The following is a 17,124-nucleotide window of genomic DNA, read 5'->3' as shown; positions in this document are numbered from 1 at the left end:
CTGAGGACAGTCCCGGGTCGATTACCCGCCTTCCTAGGTGCCAGTAAGGGAGCTAAGACTTCTGTCACTTTCATCCCTCGCCTGTCAAGCCAGAATAATTCATTCAGCGACATTTCTGTGACCAAAAAAAACACTTGGGTTTGATTTTACTGCCTCTTCCAATTACATCCCATTTCAAGCCCTTCCCCCCACCCCCCACCCCCCCCAGCCCCCCGCCAGGCTTCCTAAAGAAGCTGTCCACACTTACTAATGTCCTTTCTCTATCCCATATTCCACTTATCGGTCTGTCAACCAGCTTCCCACCTAGTCAACTGAAATTATATTCCTCAGTAAGATTTTTCTGTTTTGCTCACATAATGAGAAGAGAAGTAAACGGAAGGGTCAGCAGAGAATTTAGGGTCAAGACATCCACTTGACACTCACAAGCTGTGTATACTTCAACACTTCACTTCCCATCGCTGAGCACTTTCCTCCTCTGTAAACGGAATGGATTAGATGACAATCTCTAGGGTCTCTTCCTCTATTAAACCTATAGTTTCACAACTAAATTCAATCAGCCTTCATCCTTTTCTCTTTGCTGTATGACACTAATCACCACCTTCACTCCTCTATTATTTGCTCAAAGCTCTTCCACTCATGACTTCAGGTATTATCTCTACACTAATATCACCACCAAATTCTCTATTTCCAAATACACAGTCTCTCCACTTGGCCATTACATCTTCATCAAAGACATAATACACCCAAACTTGTACTTACACCCAAACCAACAAACCACCCTTCAGCTTGCTCCAAATATCCTGTTCCCTTAATAATTCCTAATTACCCATTGTCTTGGATGCTATGCGAGTCTGAGTCTTCCTCCTTCCGTCTCCTTTTCATTCGATCCTGCTGGTCCTTCTTTCTGGACAGCAGATGCTCCCCCTTTCGAAACGTCGTCACTCATGGCGGGATTGCTCTAAACACCACTGCTTGTTTTCCCAGGCCTAGTTCGCTCACTTTCCCAGCCAATATCCTTTTGCATTGTCCAATACGGCAGCCACTAACTGCAGGCGGCTTTTAAATTAAGTTTAAAATTCAGTTTCTCGTTCACACCAGTTGCAGTTCAAGGCTCAACAGCCACATATGGTAGGTGACTATTACACTGGACAGCACAGATACATTTCCATCCTCACAGAAAGTTCTATTGGAAGGAGCCATAATCTTAGACAAAACTTCTTAGCACACTATTTACATCATGGGTTTTCTTAGTAAATATTTAGTAAGAATATGGGCTGGATTGCTAACACTTAATCAAACCAGTCTGAAATCTTTATCTGGACATCGAAACGTTCCAGACTTGGCTTCATCAAACTGCTTTGTACATTTTCTTTGCCAACACATACTCTGTTCGCCAAACTGCTCTCAGTGATCACGTAGTGGACAATGCTCATTATCACATTCATTCATTCTTTCATTCAATAAATAAACCACGTATGAGACACAGATTCCAGCAATACTGCAGAAAAGGAAACAGACAATAATCTTCTGACTGACTCTGCTTCCTCTCCGCTCACTGGCTTCCTACCCGTCTATCCTTCAAAGCCCATCTTCTTCAAGCTCTCCTAGCTTATTTTCCCCTCTCAAAGTTCTCAGGGCACTAGTACACAGCCCACATTTGGACACAATTAAGTAAAATTTAGTTTTATATTCTTTCATGCTTTATGATCCCACCTAGAATTCAATCTACTTAAGGAATTTGGCATTTACTACCAAGAGAGGAGATATTTCTGTGTTAATATGAATTTAACTTGGAGAAGGAAACGGCAACCCACTCCAGTGTTCTTGCCTGGAGAATCCCAGGGACGGGGGAGCCTGGTGGGCTGCCGTCTATGGGGTCGCACAGAGTCGGACACGACTGAAGCGACTTAGCAGCAACAGCAGCATGAATGTAACTAAAAGCAGAGTTATAAGAGACACTGAAATCTTATTTTATATATCTACTAAGTAGGACAATAACATTTGTTCTATCTAAATCATAGAATCAAACTAAATAAGAGTGAATAACTTTGATTTTTCTTGTTGGCAAGAAGAAATCTCTAGGGATTCATTATTTATAAAAAAGCTGAAAAATAAAGAGTAGGCAAAAGGTTACTATGCTGTTGTTACATTCAAGGGAAATGATGAAACCACTTTTAAAAAGTTATACACTAAGATTTCTGCTCAATAATAAAACACAATGTTCCATGGAATACTGCATTCTTAATTCAGGATGGCGCTTTTCTTTCCTTCCATTTTTTTCAAAGAAACAATTCATTCACGTTTTCAATAAACAGGAACTAGGCATCTACTATACCCTAGATGCTGAAGATACGTTAATAAAATAGACAAACACTCTCCAAGGAATTACATTCTTGAGGTGGGGGCAGGAAGGGGGAAAGAGAACAGATAAATTAGTAAATCATATAGTATATTAGTTATTGTACACTAAAAGGTAATAAATGATAGGAATAAAAAATAAAACAAGGAGATATCCTAATTTATATTTTAGAGTGCTCAGGGAAGGTCTCACTAAGAAGATCTGACAAGATAACACCTAAGGTAGGATCTGAAAGCAATGACCACATGAATGATGTGGCTCCCTGGAGAAAGAAGAACCCGGAGACAGCAGAGTACAGTGCAAAGGTACTGAGGGAGCAGAGTGCTTGGTACGTTCCAGGAATAGCTAGAGGGCCAATGTCAAGGAAATCAAACTGAATATTCATTGGAGAGACTGATGCTGAAGCTGAAGCTCCAATACTCTGGCCACCTGATGTGAAGAGCTGACTTGTTGGAAAAGACCCTGATGCTGGGAAAGACTGTAGGCAGGAGGAGAAGAGGACGACAGAGGATGAGATGGCTGGATGGCATCAGCAACTCTGGGACGTGAGTTTGGGTAGGCTCTGGGAGTTGGTGATGGACAGGGAAGCCTGGCGTGCTGCAATCCATGGGGTCGCAAAGAGTTGGACACGACTGAGTGACTGAACTTACCTTAGTGTGGTCAGAGAGTTAATGAAGAAACAGATTGTGTAGGGCTCTACAGACCGCATACAAGTGAGTAACAAAGGAAAACACTGGAGAGTTTTGATCATATGAATAATATCATCTGGCTTAAGTTTTATTAGGATTATTCTGTCTTTTGTGATAAGAATAAAATTCTAGTGGGGCAAAAGTAGATGCTAAAAGACTCGTGAGGAGGTTAATGCAGTAATTCAGGTGAAAGAGTGTGTCAGCAGAGAACAGATATTGGCAAATTCTAGATACATTTAAAAGTGAAGTCAAGAGGATTTGCTGATAAACTGGGAGTGAGAAAGAGGCATCAAAGGTGACTCAAAGATTTCCAATCTGAAGGGTGGAGGTGTTGTTAACTGTGAAGGAGAAGTGCAAGGGGACCAGGGGGGAAAGGATACCAGAAGCTTAGTTTGGGACATATTATGTCTCAAATGTCTGTTAGACATCCCGATGGAGATGTCAAACAGGCAGCTGAATATACGGGCCTGGAATTCAAGGGAAAGATCAGGACTGAGATTATACACTTGGGAAGTGTCAACATATAATGCTACTTAACACTGTAAGACTGGATGAGATCACCAAGAAAGTAGTAAACTGGACTGAGTCTAGGCTATAGCTACATAATTCAAAGATCAGGAAAGGAGACTGACTGGTGAGGACCAGTAAGGTGGAAGAAAAACCAAGAGTGTGATATCCTGACAGCCAAGTGAGCCAAGTGTTCACTGAGGACAGAGCGACCGGCATGCCCCATGTTCAAATCAGGAGGAGAACTGAGAACCAAGGCCTGGATTTAGCAACACAGAGGTCACACTGGAGGTCTTGGCCAAGCATAAGCAGGAAAGCAACACGAGTGAAATGAACAGCCACGCCGGAGTCAAGGTCCCTGTGTCGCCACGTCTCCACAGCTATAGGACTAGAGTGGTGCTGACAGACACGGCAGGCTCCCTCCCTGCTGACTCCTCCTTTGACTCTCATGGGAACTATTTTTACTTGAGCAGGACTTGGGAAAAAAAGGTAGAAGGGCATCTCTTGGGAATGTTTACCATCCTTCCTACGACTTTTCAGGTCAGTTGCTCAATACAATTTGATTATCATGAGCTGTGATGTGTTATTTCCTTGTTTTGTTTGCTGTATTTGAGAATAGGAAATATGGACGGTAGCAGTAGATAGTGCTTCCACTCATCACCCAAAGCTTGAGTACTCCTGACAACTTCAACGGCAGAAAATGAAAACTTGCTTAAAAATTCAGCTAATTTAGATGCCAGAATGGGGAATTCCATTTAGTTTGTCCTTTAAGATAAGCTATTTTATGCTAGCCATTTGCCCTTTCTCTTAAATTAAAAAATAGGCAAGGTGACTCTGGAAGCCACCAGTATATTCAAACACAAGTGTGTTTTTGTGGCTAATACAACAGCTGGGGTAGGTTTATCAAACCAAGAGACAGCTCAAGAATGAAGTATGAGGGCTTTTTCTCAGTTTAGCCCGACAGAGAGATGTCAGCTCTTAAAAGTCTCCATATTATAATATCTAAATACCTAAATGTATTTGTTCATTGACTAATAGAGAAAGGAAGTTTCATTAGGATTCTAGTTTCTAAGTAGTGATGTTTTATGCAGGAGTCTAAATGACAAAGTCTACAGAGGAACAACTTTTTGTATCTCCAAAGTCCAGGAAAAGGCAGACGTAACACAGACAACTTCCCAATAGTCAGTATAGCTCTAGCGTTTCTTTCGTGATCACTTTTTCAAAGGACATAGCACTTATGAAAGGTGGCTATTACCACTTGACACCGAGCTTTATTTATAAGGTGAAGAGGGAAGGCCTCTATATTCCAACACGCAACCAGAGAAAAGAAGACTGAAAGGCATGTCTTCCTGTATACAGACATGAAAAAAATAGATCAACATAAAGTTTACATAAACTTTACCATGAAGTTTACATGATGGGTGCAGGGCAGAGTAAGAAAATACAGATGACAATAAATAAACCAGAAAACCAGAGGGGAAAAAGAAAAGAAACTCAAAGGGAAATAAGGAGAGCTGAGGAACAAGTGTGTAGGGGTGGGGAGGGGGAGTAATTTTGCTGTTTTAAAGAAAATAGCTAAAGCCTTGCTGAAGAGGTGACTTCTGAGCTGAGACTTCAATGATGTACAAGAGCAATCCAAGCACATGTCTGGAGAAACAGGATTACAGAAGGAAGGAAGAACAAATGCAAAGGACCCAAGGCTACGTGTGCATTTGAGAAAACAGCAAGGAAGGGGGTATAGCGCAAGTGGTCTGAGTAAAGGAAAAGAGCAGTAGGACGTGAGGTCACTATTCACCTTCAAACACAATCTCCATTTACTAAGTTCCAAGTTCTCTCTGAGTCAGAACACACACAGAATTTCTACTCTTTGCCCTACAATCTCTTGAAGTCCCAAGGGTTGGGTGTTATCTCATTACAGTGATCAATAACATCATTTTGTAAGATTCGAAACTAAAATAATCACTTACCACTGGACACTGAATAGCTTGGGTCACATTCTCAATCTTCTCCAAAGAGAAAGTGTTCACTGAAAACAACTTTTATGGCTAGTCTCCTAAGTCTCAACACAATCACACATACACACAGAAACACTCTGCAACCCAGAGAAAATGGGCAATTACACTCAGGTGTTGTGTGCATCATTTCGATATACATTTCACCAAGTGACCAGAAGACAGGGAAAGAATGTTAGAGAAGTATGTTAAGACTTTACAGTTAAAATTCCATACATAATACTAAGTAGAAATATTAAATAACCCACATACATTATCCGGAAGACTGTTTCCTGTATTTACCCCTATAGAAGTTAAGGAATTTAGGATGACAACACTGTTCATTGGCTGGCTGGCTGTCAAGTCACTCAGTCGTGTCCGACTCTTTGCGACCCCATGAAATGTAGCCCACTGGGCTCCTCTGGCCACAGGATTTTCCAGGCAACAATATTGGAGTGGGTTACCATTCCCTTCTCCATGGGATCTTCCCAGCCCAGGGATCGAATGCAGGTCTCCCACATTGGAGGCAGATGCTTTACCAGCTGAGCCCCAAGGGAAGCCCACACTGTTCATTACTTTGGTTAAATTTCCCCACAGAAAATATAAACTAACTCTCGGATTAGATTTTTAAAGGATGTTCATATTAGAACTTCCCCAAACAAACAGGTATTGAATATGACATAGCTCTCCCTCTTAAAACCGTACCTGGTAATCTTGCCTCCTTCCTGGAATATTTTCCTTCTGTCCTTCCTTCACTGATATCAATGATACGCAAAGGAAGGGATTCTCCTGGAGCGTGCATCAGAACGGTGAGGTACTTATCAGGTCACCCCCAAAGTACTACTACTACCTTAAGCCTAAGTCACATTCTTACAGTATTAGTATTAATATGTTGGGGCTAAAGGGGAAGGGACAGTTGAGAACCACTAATCCAAATCCTTTGAACGTGAAAGTTACTGCTCAGTTGTGCCTGACTCCTGACAACCTCATGGACTGCAATCTGCCAGGCTCCTCTGTCCATGGGATTTTCCAGGCAAGAATACTGGAGAGGGTAGCCATTCCCTTCTCCAGGGGATCTTCTCAACCCAGGGATCAAATCTGGGTCTCCCACACTGCAGGCAGATTCTTTACTGTGTGAGCTACCAGGGAAGCCCTTAAATCCTTTAGGTCCAGCTAAAATCTCACTTCCTCTATGGGGCTTCTCAAGCCTACCTCAAGTTCAAAAGAATAGTCTATAAAAATAAAAAGCTTATTTTACTTTTTACCTTTTTTACACCCGCCACCCTAGTTATGATTAACTTTTCCTTAAGAGGAGTCCAAGAAAAAGGACTTGAATTCCAACACACCGTCATAAGAAGATAAATCTGTTGCATATAAGGTAAATTTCCATGATAAGAAATGTCTGTTTTCACAGAGAAATTTTAAATTTTCTCCTGACAAGGGACAGGTAGAGGAAATGTTTATCATCTCAGCACTCAGACTCTAACAAGTGTAATTCTCTTGCTATTTTCAAATCTGAATTATTTGGACTCGGCTAGCATCTAAACTTTAAGCCTATCCATTAAAGTCAAACTTATTTTTATTTTCTTTAGCTAAGAATAACTGTATAAAATTAGATCTCTCCTGGTATACAACTAGATATTTTTTCTGGCATTTGCAATCTAAAGTCATTTTTCTTGGGACTATAATCTAGCTCACAAACAGATCACAGAATTTTACATCTCTCAGGGATCCCAGATAACACTTTTCAGATGAGGAAAAAGCTTCAGAGAGGTAAAATTACTTGTCTAAAGTCACATAGCCAGCCACAGTTCACTTAACTTCAGCGAGATATACTTTTGGGATAAATTTTATTAAATGAAAATGAAAGCTATGAAATGTTTATATGTGTTACCTTTGGATTTTAGACACTGCTGGCTTTAACATGGATTCTTCTCAAACACTAAACTTCTAATACACACAAAGTAATCTACTTCTTACAAAACACTAGCTGGAAACAGACTGAAATTTAATAGCAATTTCCTGTGCTACCATAAAGTAAGTTCAATTTGCACTCTTCTTATTCAACATGTTTGCAGTAGGACTGTTACAGGTCCATGTGTACAGCAGAGGTTAGCCTTGCTAACCCCAGGGTGACCAAAAGGGCAAATTCTTTTAATTTTCTCATGTAAGCCAAATCAAGAGCATTTTAGTAACTATTACATACAACTTCTATATACAGACATAACAAGTAAAATGTCTTCTTGCCTTTATATACCATTCCCCAAATAGTATACAAATAGTATGGTTTTAAAACAGTATGATTAACTTACTCCAAACAGGTTCATCTAAACAAATTTTACAGGCTTAGTAACCTGTACTACAAACTTCTGTGTTACATGCAAAAGCTATCTTCAATCTGAGAATAACATGGATGGTTGGGATAAAGCTCCAAGCCCAGAAGAGTATCACCTTTCAACTATTAACCTTTAAGTAAGCTATTGGCAATGGTTTTCACTGAAGAATAATGACATTCAATTTTACATTTTGATCTTTAAACACATTTAACTCAGACTATTATTTAAGAAAGTGCATATACATGGTAAATAATTTTTAAAAACCAAGTCTCCTTCCCACCCCTAACCCAAGTTTCCCAGGTCCTCTTCTCAGAGGCAATCACTGTTACCTATCCAGAGATAGAGGGGTCTATGTGTACCAAACAAAAGGGAGTGCGTGTATGTGTGCCTATTTGAAAATACAGTTTTAAAGAACCATCACTTCTTTTCAAATATACTTACAGAATGATGGAATAATGAAAACACCATAATCTTTAATATAGTGCTTCACAGTTTTCAAAGCGCTTTCAAGGGTATCAGCGTATTGATTTTCAAAACTATCAGTTCTTGGTAAACATGTTCGAACTTCAAAGAATCTAATCGAGTCATTTAATATAGCCATCTCACTTAGGAAAATGATATTCAAGGCGACACCAAATGAAAGTTGTGTACTTAAAAAACAAAAAAGCAACACACTCCCAAGGAGATTTTTTACTATCTGCTCTTGGTAACATATTCCAGTCTCTCAGATCTACAGCCAATAACTTGTTATTTTTAAAATTTAAACTGGCATCAACATCATAAAAACATTTCAGAATTTATAATACACGTATTTTTAAATTAGTTTCTCTACTTCAGCCTATTATTGCCAATATATTTGAACACGAAAGCCATGCTCTATTTCTTACCTATTCCCACCACATCCACAATATATGGGACTTATTTTACTAGGGTCTCGTTTTACGTAACAGTAGAGCAGCATCCATCAGTCTTCTTATTTTGGTTACGTAATGTATTAGAATGATCTTACAATGCTGATGACACTACTACCTCATTAAAGCCTCCAAATTACAAACATAAACCATTATATTTCCAAGTATGAAACTAGTTGATGTCTGGAGTAACTTAGAGAAAACTGAATTTTAAAAGCATGAAAAAGAGAGGTATACATTTCCATTACTTAAAAGCATCCATCTGGTACTGACTCCCACGCCTATACATAAAATACTATTTTGCTGTACCGATATAGTACTTATCATTCAGTTCAGTTCAGTCACTAAGTCGTGTCCGACTCTTTGCGACCCCATGGACTGCAGCATGCCAGGCCTCCATGTCCATCACCAACTCCTGGAGTTTACCCAAACTCATGTCCATTGAGCCGGTGATGCCATCCAACCATCTCATCCTCTGTCATCCCCTTCTCTTCCCGCCTTCAATCTTTAGAAGGGTTCAAAATATTTTCTAATTGTGGTAAAAATACATAAAATTTACCACTGTAGCCATCAAAATACTTTTATAAGCTCTTAAATTAATTTATTTAAAATGGAAATGAGAATCCTTATTTCTTATACATTCATATAATGATTAAATCAATCATGTGCATTATCAGAGGTCATAAACCCAGAAAGCAGGCAGAAATTCAAAGAAAACTACATTTGAGAATATAATGGTTTTTTATTAAGAATTCAGATTATGATCAACACTTCTCTAAATGTTAAGTTTCTTAAGCTGGTACCAAACTGACATCAAATAACAGGGCAGTCTCAAATGTAGGAAGGGCAAGAATAAAATTCTTAGACAAAAATACTTTCAAGTGCTCTACAAGTCTGAATTAAATAACTTCAATAAATAAGTCAACAGATGAACTGGGGGGGAAAAAGTCCCACATCTCCTATTTCTCAGCCATTAATCTCTTCACAGGGCAGCCCAGAATTTACTGGTATGATGTTTATATTCTATGTTTTTTGCCATATGAAAAATTTTAATATAGCCAAAGAAAGATCTCCAACTGAATAGCAAAGAAATGTGGTATGAATGAAAAAGAATCAAATCATCTTTGATGTACTATTAGTTATCTTTTATATACAAAGTACATTCTGTGTGGCTTTACTTGCCCTAAAGGAAGTAAGCCTCCTGTGTAAATGTGAAAATAAACATGAAGCCCAAATAAAGTTCAAGCTATTATTTTAGAACAAACATTATCCTGCATTTTAGAAAGGTCAGAACATACATGTTCACATTTTCTTACATATACATAAACAAAGAGTGGAAGGCTAAACAAGAAACTGGTTACCTATGGAAGCAGGGATCTGAAAGACTTGAAAAGATGTGGAAGCAAGAGTTCACAATTATATAATTTTTATTTATGAATCACAGAAATGATTATCATTAAAAAATAAAAGTATATTTTTCTTACCAAAACAATCATAAAGCTATTTTCTCAAAGCCTCCTCAGCATTTATCATACTTTCTAAATCTTGCTGAAACAATTTTAAAGCTATTTTCTTAAAGCCTCATACCTTCTAAAAACCTAAAGTTTCTGAAATAGAAAAGACCAATTTTCTATTACCCATGTAAAGTGGGGCGGGGCGGGGGGGAGGACAACAGAGCCAGAATGAGTTAAAATAAGACTTTCTGAATGTTTATTTCATTGTATTAACATTATTAAACAGTATTACAGAAACTCAATAGTAAATTCTTCTCCTTAATAGACATTTTTAAAAAGGCAATATAGTTTATAACGTTTCATTGTAAGTACATGCAGTTAAGCCTCAATTACATTTAATATGGCTTTATTAAATCAACTATTTTACTCAAATCAGTATGTTTCTCTGGCCAAATAACGTAACTTTGTAGAAGACACTTACCAAGTTTGGCTGATAAACTCAAATTCTTTCAAACATTAATTTCAGCCCTATGGGGTTGCTCCAAAGAAATTATCTAAGTTATTTACTATACTGTTTTCTATACGCATGGAGAGATATCACAGACCATGACAGGAGACCAATCAATATGCCAGAAATTCAGGGAGGCAGGTAATGTGGGGAAACAGAATGGGCTTTGAGTTAGACCTAAGTTGAACCTGACACTCTATCTCTGGCTGATCCTGGGAAAATGAATTTCCCTGAACCTTTTTCTTAAATAGCAAAATGAAGTTGGTATCATCTAAGCTGAAGTATCATTAAGAGAATTAAATGTCATGTCCAATTAGCAAGTTTCAGACTATTTCAGCTGCCTCATGAAGAGGACTTAGGGGAGGAAAAAAAAGCTTTCCTTAGTATTTTTGAAGTCACATGTGAGAAAAACTTTAAAGGAAGAAAATAATCTAAAATGGCAAGGGAAAGGAACTAGAAGGCAAAGAAAAATAACTTGTCTGAGGCAAGTAACTGGGTCTGGTCAAAGAGGACAACTGAGCATGTCTCTTTTTAATGAAGATTTTTACTTCATCTATTTAATTTACTCCCTCCTTTTTTACTTAGTTCAGATGTCAACATCCGTTAGCCTGTAGGAATCATGTTAATATTCTAGGGCAAACACACAGTGTAAGTAAACATGACTACCAAAGGTAAAAAGTATCTAAATTAGATACTGGGTTTGAAATCACTGCAAACATGTATAAATATTTTCTTTCAACAAATTCCCAACAAAATTTAATGATGATCATCTGAGTATTTCTTTATCAAGACAGGAAACTGCTTTTTTAAATGAGATCATTCTAAGACAAATCTATATTTGTGGAAGATTATTCCTTATTGGAAAAAACACTTGTTCCTAAAGTTGGAACCATATGAAACTACCATTGTTCAACTGTTTGTGACCTGCAAATAGCCAATTGCACTTTGAGTGTTCAGTGTGTGCTAGAAATACCACGCACCAGGGTACAACAGGGTCTCTGTTTTCAGGTAATGTGGGTTTAGCCAAAAAGACAGAATGTATTCTGTATTCAGTGTATTCACTGTAGTTTTAGAAAAAGTTTTTTTGATATAGCCTTTCAGTTTCTACTCCATATTTCAGGGCCATACAGACTGAAACAATTAAGAATATTATTTTTTCAATTCATTACCGCATTTTGTCAATTCATTACTATGTTAAGGACTCTTGATAGAAAACAAAACTCCTTAGATTTGGTCCTCACCATCCAGTTTAGGACCCAGAAACCATGTTAAAATGGAAAGGGATGTTAGAAAAAAGAACTGAAAGAGGTTACCTCTTGTATAATTTGTATATATTTTCTAGTATATAATTTGTACATTTTATTTCTCCATGTTATAGAGAAGATGTGCTCCTAGCTTCCCTAAGAACATTTTTTTTCCCCTATAATTCATGGTCAAGAGTATAGTACAGAGTGAAATGAATATTAAAAGTTCACAAAATAATTGGGAGAGAAACACTGATAGCAAAATACCTAGAGAGCAGTTATTTCCTAATTAGAAACTTACCACCTAGTTCTCAACTGTTTCAAAAACTCTTATGCAGAAATGTCAGTGCTCTGACAATCTACACATCTTCCGCTTTTTAGTTGTACTATATATCTGAAAACACGTGGTTCTAGAAGTTCACATGAAGAAGAAACAAAAATGACTCTTTTTATTGTTAGGGAGAAATGTTGAGGCTTCCCAGTTTCCTCACTCCCGTCACACATACACCTGGAATGAGGACATAGGAAGCAAGGAAAATTTACTCTAAAATAATACTCTGAAAACGTCCTTGTTCAGCTGGGAGATCCAAGAAAAAAGATGACTTTTGACAAAGGGATGGTGGCAAGAGCCTTGCTCATTTCTGCTTGAATGCACACATCTTACACTGAGGTCACCTGTGAGGAACTAAAGGTTTCCTCTTAAGATAGTAATGGATTTAACAAGTCTGACTAACCACTAACGAAGTGTAGAATACCTGCTGATTTACTATTTGTTTTAGCTTTTGTCTGGACAGAGGAGCTATAGTGCATAGGGTTGCACAAAGTCAGACACGACTGAAGTGACTTAGCACGCATGCACAAAGAGGATGGACTCTGCCACAAATCCAGCCACCCAACTGCTACATTTTTCAAAAAGAGCTTTTCAAACAGAATGGTTTTTGAAATAAGCTCAACTTTTAACACACCTCTCTCCTCACTAGTTTCTGCACTGACTTAAGAGAGCTCCATAAACGGGTGAGCAGAGGGCTGGCCACTGCCAAGTGTGATCCATAAAACCAGCAGCCCCTCTTCTCAGAGAGCTTTGCTTTTTTTTTTTTTAATTTTCAATGTGATTTTCTCGGATTAAAATGTTTTCCCCCAAAGCTGCACACATGAAATGTGTTTTGCCAGCACAACTCTGTAAAAATTGATTCCTGAGCCTTTCAGTGACTGCCTGTCACCTGCTCCTTAAATGAAGGAGTATGTGAGTTTCTTAATACCACCACTCACGGTAACATCGTCATGCTGGTCACACTTACCGAACTATTTTTTGGGAGCTCTCCCCAGGTCAACATTAATTTTTATGAAAGCACTGATTCCACAGACCAATAAGGTTTTCTCATTTTGGTCAAGAGCGGCTACATGAATTGCTAATTAAACATGGGCACTTTTCACCCACTATTCTCTCTTTCCCCGCACACACTCTAGAAACCCGAAGTGAGAAGCGGACTACAACTTCCTCCAGATTTCACAGATGACAGCTCCCCTTTCGGGGGAACAAAATCTGGGGTTCCCAGTGCAGTCAGTCTTCAACCTTTGTGTCTGTCTGAGGAAAGAACAAAAGGCAGCGCTTCCTCCCCCAGCCCCTCCTCAACTCGGAGGAGGCAGGCTTGACAGAAGAACCGTGCTGGAGGACAAGGAGACCACGCCGGAGCCGGCGCGAGCTCCCCTCCACACGCACGTTACCCGAGCTACCCACCTTGGATAGCTGCCTCCTGAGGCTGAAGCGCTGAACCATGGTCACCCTGAGGACTCTTCACACAAAGCGAGCCACCAAGGGAAGGGCTTTTTCCGAGGCCGCTTCTTGCAAAAATCGGTGGCGAAACATCTTGCAGGCTAGCACGGGAGCCAGAGGAACGCGCCCGGGAGACTCAACAAACTTGGAAGCCCTTCATTGTTCTAGGGGAGACAGGGCAGAGCCCACGTCGGAGGGGGAGGGCGGGATCCCGGCTCTGCAAGCGCGAGCACTTCCTGTGAGTCAGCCGAGAGGGGTCCGGGCAGAAGGACCACCCCTTCCCTTCCCATCAGATCGCCGGCCGGCCGCCCGGGTCGGCCAGGGGAGCCGCTCGCCGCGGTGCCACCTGAGAGCCGGGGACAACCTGGCTCTCGAGCGGGAGGGGGAGCGGCGCGCTGGGGTCGGCAGGCACGGCTCTGCCTGCAGGCTCCTCCCCCGGGGCCTCCCAGGGGCGGGGGTCCGCGGCCCCGACAGCACCCCCTGCTCAGGCTCCACCGCAGGTCGGCTGCAGGGCGAAACCCTGGGAGACGAGCCCCGCTGGAGGAGAGGAGGAGTCTCCTCCCCGGCGGCTCGGCTCGGCAGGCAGCCGTCCGGCTTTGTCTAAGCGATGGGCCAAGCCTTTCCTCTTACTCACGGGGAGGGGCCCGGGGCAGGAATGTCAGGTGCGGGGCGACTTCAGCTTCGTCACGAAGTTAAAACAATCTAAGCCTGTCTTCTGGGATGCTCGCCCTCTCTCATTAGAACAAGGTAGTAACTTTAATAACACGTCTACATACACAAAAGGAGCAGCTCGGGCTGAATTAATGAAGGTAGAAAGGTATGAAAAAATGGCAATGGTGAGGGCAGAGCCAAAGATTAAAAAATCCATGTGTGTTTTGCTGTCATTTCCTGGTCTCTTCCTAACTATTGGATGCTGCTTCCAGACGGCCGATGGAAGGATACAGCGTTATTGTAACGAAACTTTCCACACCATATGTTCCTCTGCAAATTTTTCATGACTTCTGAATGAATTTAACAACTGACCAAGGCAGAATTTGGGGGCATACATTAATTTTTCCCTGAGCCTGTGACTCTCAATTCCCTGTCACACATGACCACCTGTCAGGCTACATAAAGCCTTTGTGTAATGAACCTACTATGTGCGGTTGTTGTGTTGAGCATGTCACAACTATCATCCCATTGACTTCTCAAACAAGTCTGTGAAATAGGTACTAAAAGCCAACTATAAGTAAAGGAGGGATATTCTCTCTAAAAATCTCAATATTATTATGAGTAAACCATATAGTATTTCTAAATTTCTTTTCTTCAAATGAGAAAAATGAAAAACGAGTTTGAAAAGATCTTCATGCAATGGATATTCTCAACTGTGCCCATATCACACACCACTGTTTCTACTTATCAGCAAATAACAGTTAAAAGTTCATCTAAAATATGACACATTTCAGAGTACCTTAGGAAGAGTAGAAAAGACATACCAAACCAAAAAAATATCAGGCTGCCAAGGCTCCAACAATTTCTCTAACCAAAATGCATACATAAAAAGTTTATTCTACAAACTCTGAATAGAAAAGGATTGCACATATTTAACTGAACTTTTTTTGTGAAACTCCAAAGCTTAAAAAAAACTTAGATCAACAGCTCTGACTGAAAGTGAAGCCTTCTTCGTATCTAGGTTCAGAGTATGCAATGCAACCTAATGTTTAAACTAACTGATTGCAATTTAATTCCAAGTGGAAAGTAGGCTGACAAAGAACTCGAGTTCTGTGTGTTTTGATTTTAAAAGGTAAAAGTACCATTACCTCCACTTTTCTCCTACAAAGAGAGAAACCAAGTACTCAGCAAACTTCTCCAGGGAAAGCAGAATTAATCCCAAACAGGGATTGAACCCACACTCCTGGCAGTGAAAGCACGGACTTCTAACCACTGGACTGCCAGGGAATTCGCAAGATACAGTATCTTTAAGCATGAAGTGTTTCTGATAAAAGCAACTAGAATCCCAGATCACTGCTGCAAGATTCTTGCTAACCCCACCTCCACAAAAAATAAAAAGAGTAAACAGGAAAAAGAATTAGAAAAAAATGTCAAAAATCTACAAACTTAAGTACACATTAAATATCAATATAACTGAACAAGGTATACATCCTCAAAGTGCCAGACACACATGTGCTAAGTCGTTTCAGCTGTGTCCAACTCTTTGCAACCCTATGACTGTAGCCCGCCAGGCTTCTCTGTCCATGGGATTCTCCAGGCAAGAATACTGGAGTGGGCTGCTGTGCCCTCCTCCAGGGGATCTTCCTGACCCGGGACTGAACCTGCATCTCTTATGTCTCCTGCACTGGCAGGTAGGCTCCTTACCACTAGGGCCACCTGGGAAGCCCACAAGACTTAAAAAGGAGGATGTCTCCATTCGAGGAGGAACTTTTACTTATTTTTTACCTATTAAAATAAAGATAAATCTCTAATTGTTTAAAATGCAATAAAGCCTGTTAAATATGATTTGAATTCATGACTGCAATTCATTGCTTGATAAAATGATAAAAAAAAAAAAACCTGAAAAGATCCTCAATAAATTGAGCTGTTAGGGTAAAGATTAGAATCTCTAAATCTGATGTATTTTGAGGTGTCTCACAGCTTTGTGGATGAAAGCAGTAGACCAAGATCAAAAGCATTAGAACTGGGACTAGAACTCAAAATACCCAGATTCCACAGTACCACTCTTCCCATTACATAATGCTTCCTCCTGTTTTTAGTAATTTAGAATGCACTTAAAGAACACCACAGAAGATACGTAGTAAACTTCTGTTGCAAATTGTATAATGACTCCATTTTAAAATTTGAACCTTTATACTTTGCTATGAGGGAGTCTCCCTACAGCCTGGTGCACCTAAAGTAGTATGCTTATAGTTCCTCCCCTTATCTTGCTGGCGTCCAGTCCTGTAACAGAGTTCTATTAAATAAATCTTATTGTTCAAACATTATTGTGGGTTTTAACCAGCTTTCTGTGATAACCCAGTAGAAGTAATTGCACAGTGCCAGCTACCAGTCAATCCATAAAACTATAAGACAGGCTTTCATTATGCAGCACCGTGTCATTGCAGAAAGCCCCTCTCATTCAGGCCAAACAAGCATTAATGACACCAGACACTCAGTACAGAAGGAAACATTCCCTTTACTCAAGGAGGTTCACAATCCAGTAAGGAAACACAGAAAACTTAAAACAACTGTCATTAATGCGGCAGGTGCTACAATACAGGGACAGTGGTGGTACAAAGAAGGGAGAGATCAACTTTCCAGGGGACAGAGAAACTTGCAAAGTAGGAGTCCTTCAGGGTGGGTAGAAATTCTGCAAGT

At 39.9% G+C, this 17,124-nt stretch overlaps 1 protein-coding gene across 20 annotated transcripts in view; it reads right to left on the bottom strand.

The window, feature by feature from the left end:
* TMCC1 (transmembrane and coiled-coil domain family 1) overlaps positions 1-17,124 on the bottom strand; it is a 156,697-nt gene that overhangs the window by 68,652 nt on the left and 70,921 nt on the right. The window contains exon 1 of one of the 20 annotated variants that reach the window (XM_086368605.1): positions 13,738-14,375. The exons of 18 other annotated variants lie outside the window; for them this stretch is intronic. In XM_086368605.1, the coding sequence (XP_086224731.1) occupies positions 13,738-13,776 (39 nt within the window). In that variant the 5' untranslated portion in view covers positions 13,777-14,375. Of the gene's footprint in view, positions 1-13,737; positions 14,376-17,124 lie in introns of those variants that run through there. One more of the 20 variants, XM_086368602.1, reaches the window with a different exon arrangement.

The sequence above is a fragment of the Bos grunniens genome, chromosome 22, assembly GCF_055505025.1.
Source record: "Bos grunniens cultivar Pamir isolate PY7600 chromosome 22, Bosgru_T2T1.0, whole genome shotgun sequence".
In the NCBI taxonomy this organism is placed as follows: Eukaryota; Metazoa; Chordata; class Mammalia; order Artiodactyla; family Bovidae; genus Bos; species Bos grunniens.
Note: the sequence above shows the minus strand (reverse complement) of the source record. Positions and strands in the feature narration are given on the sequence as shown.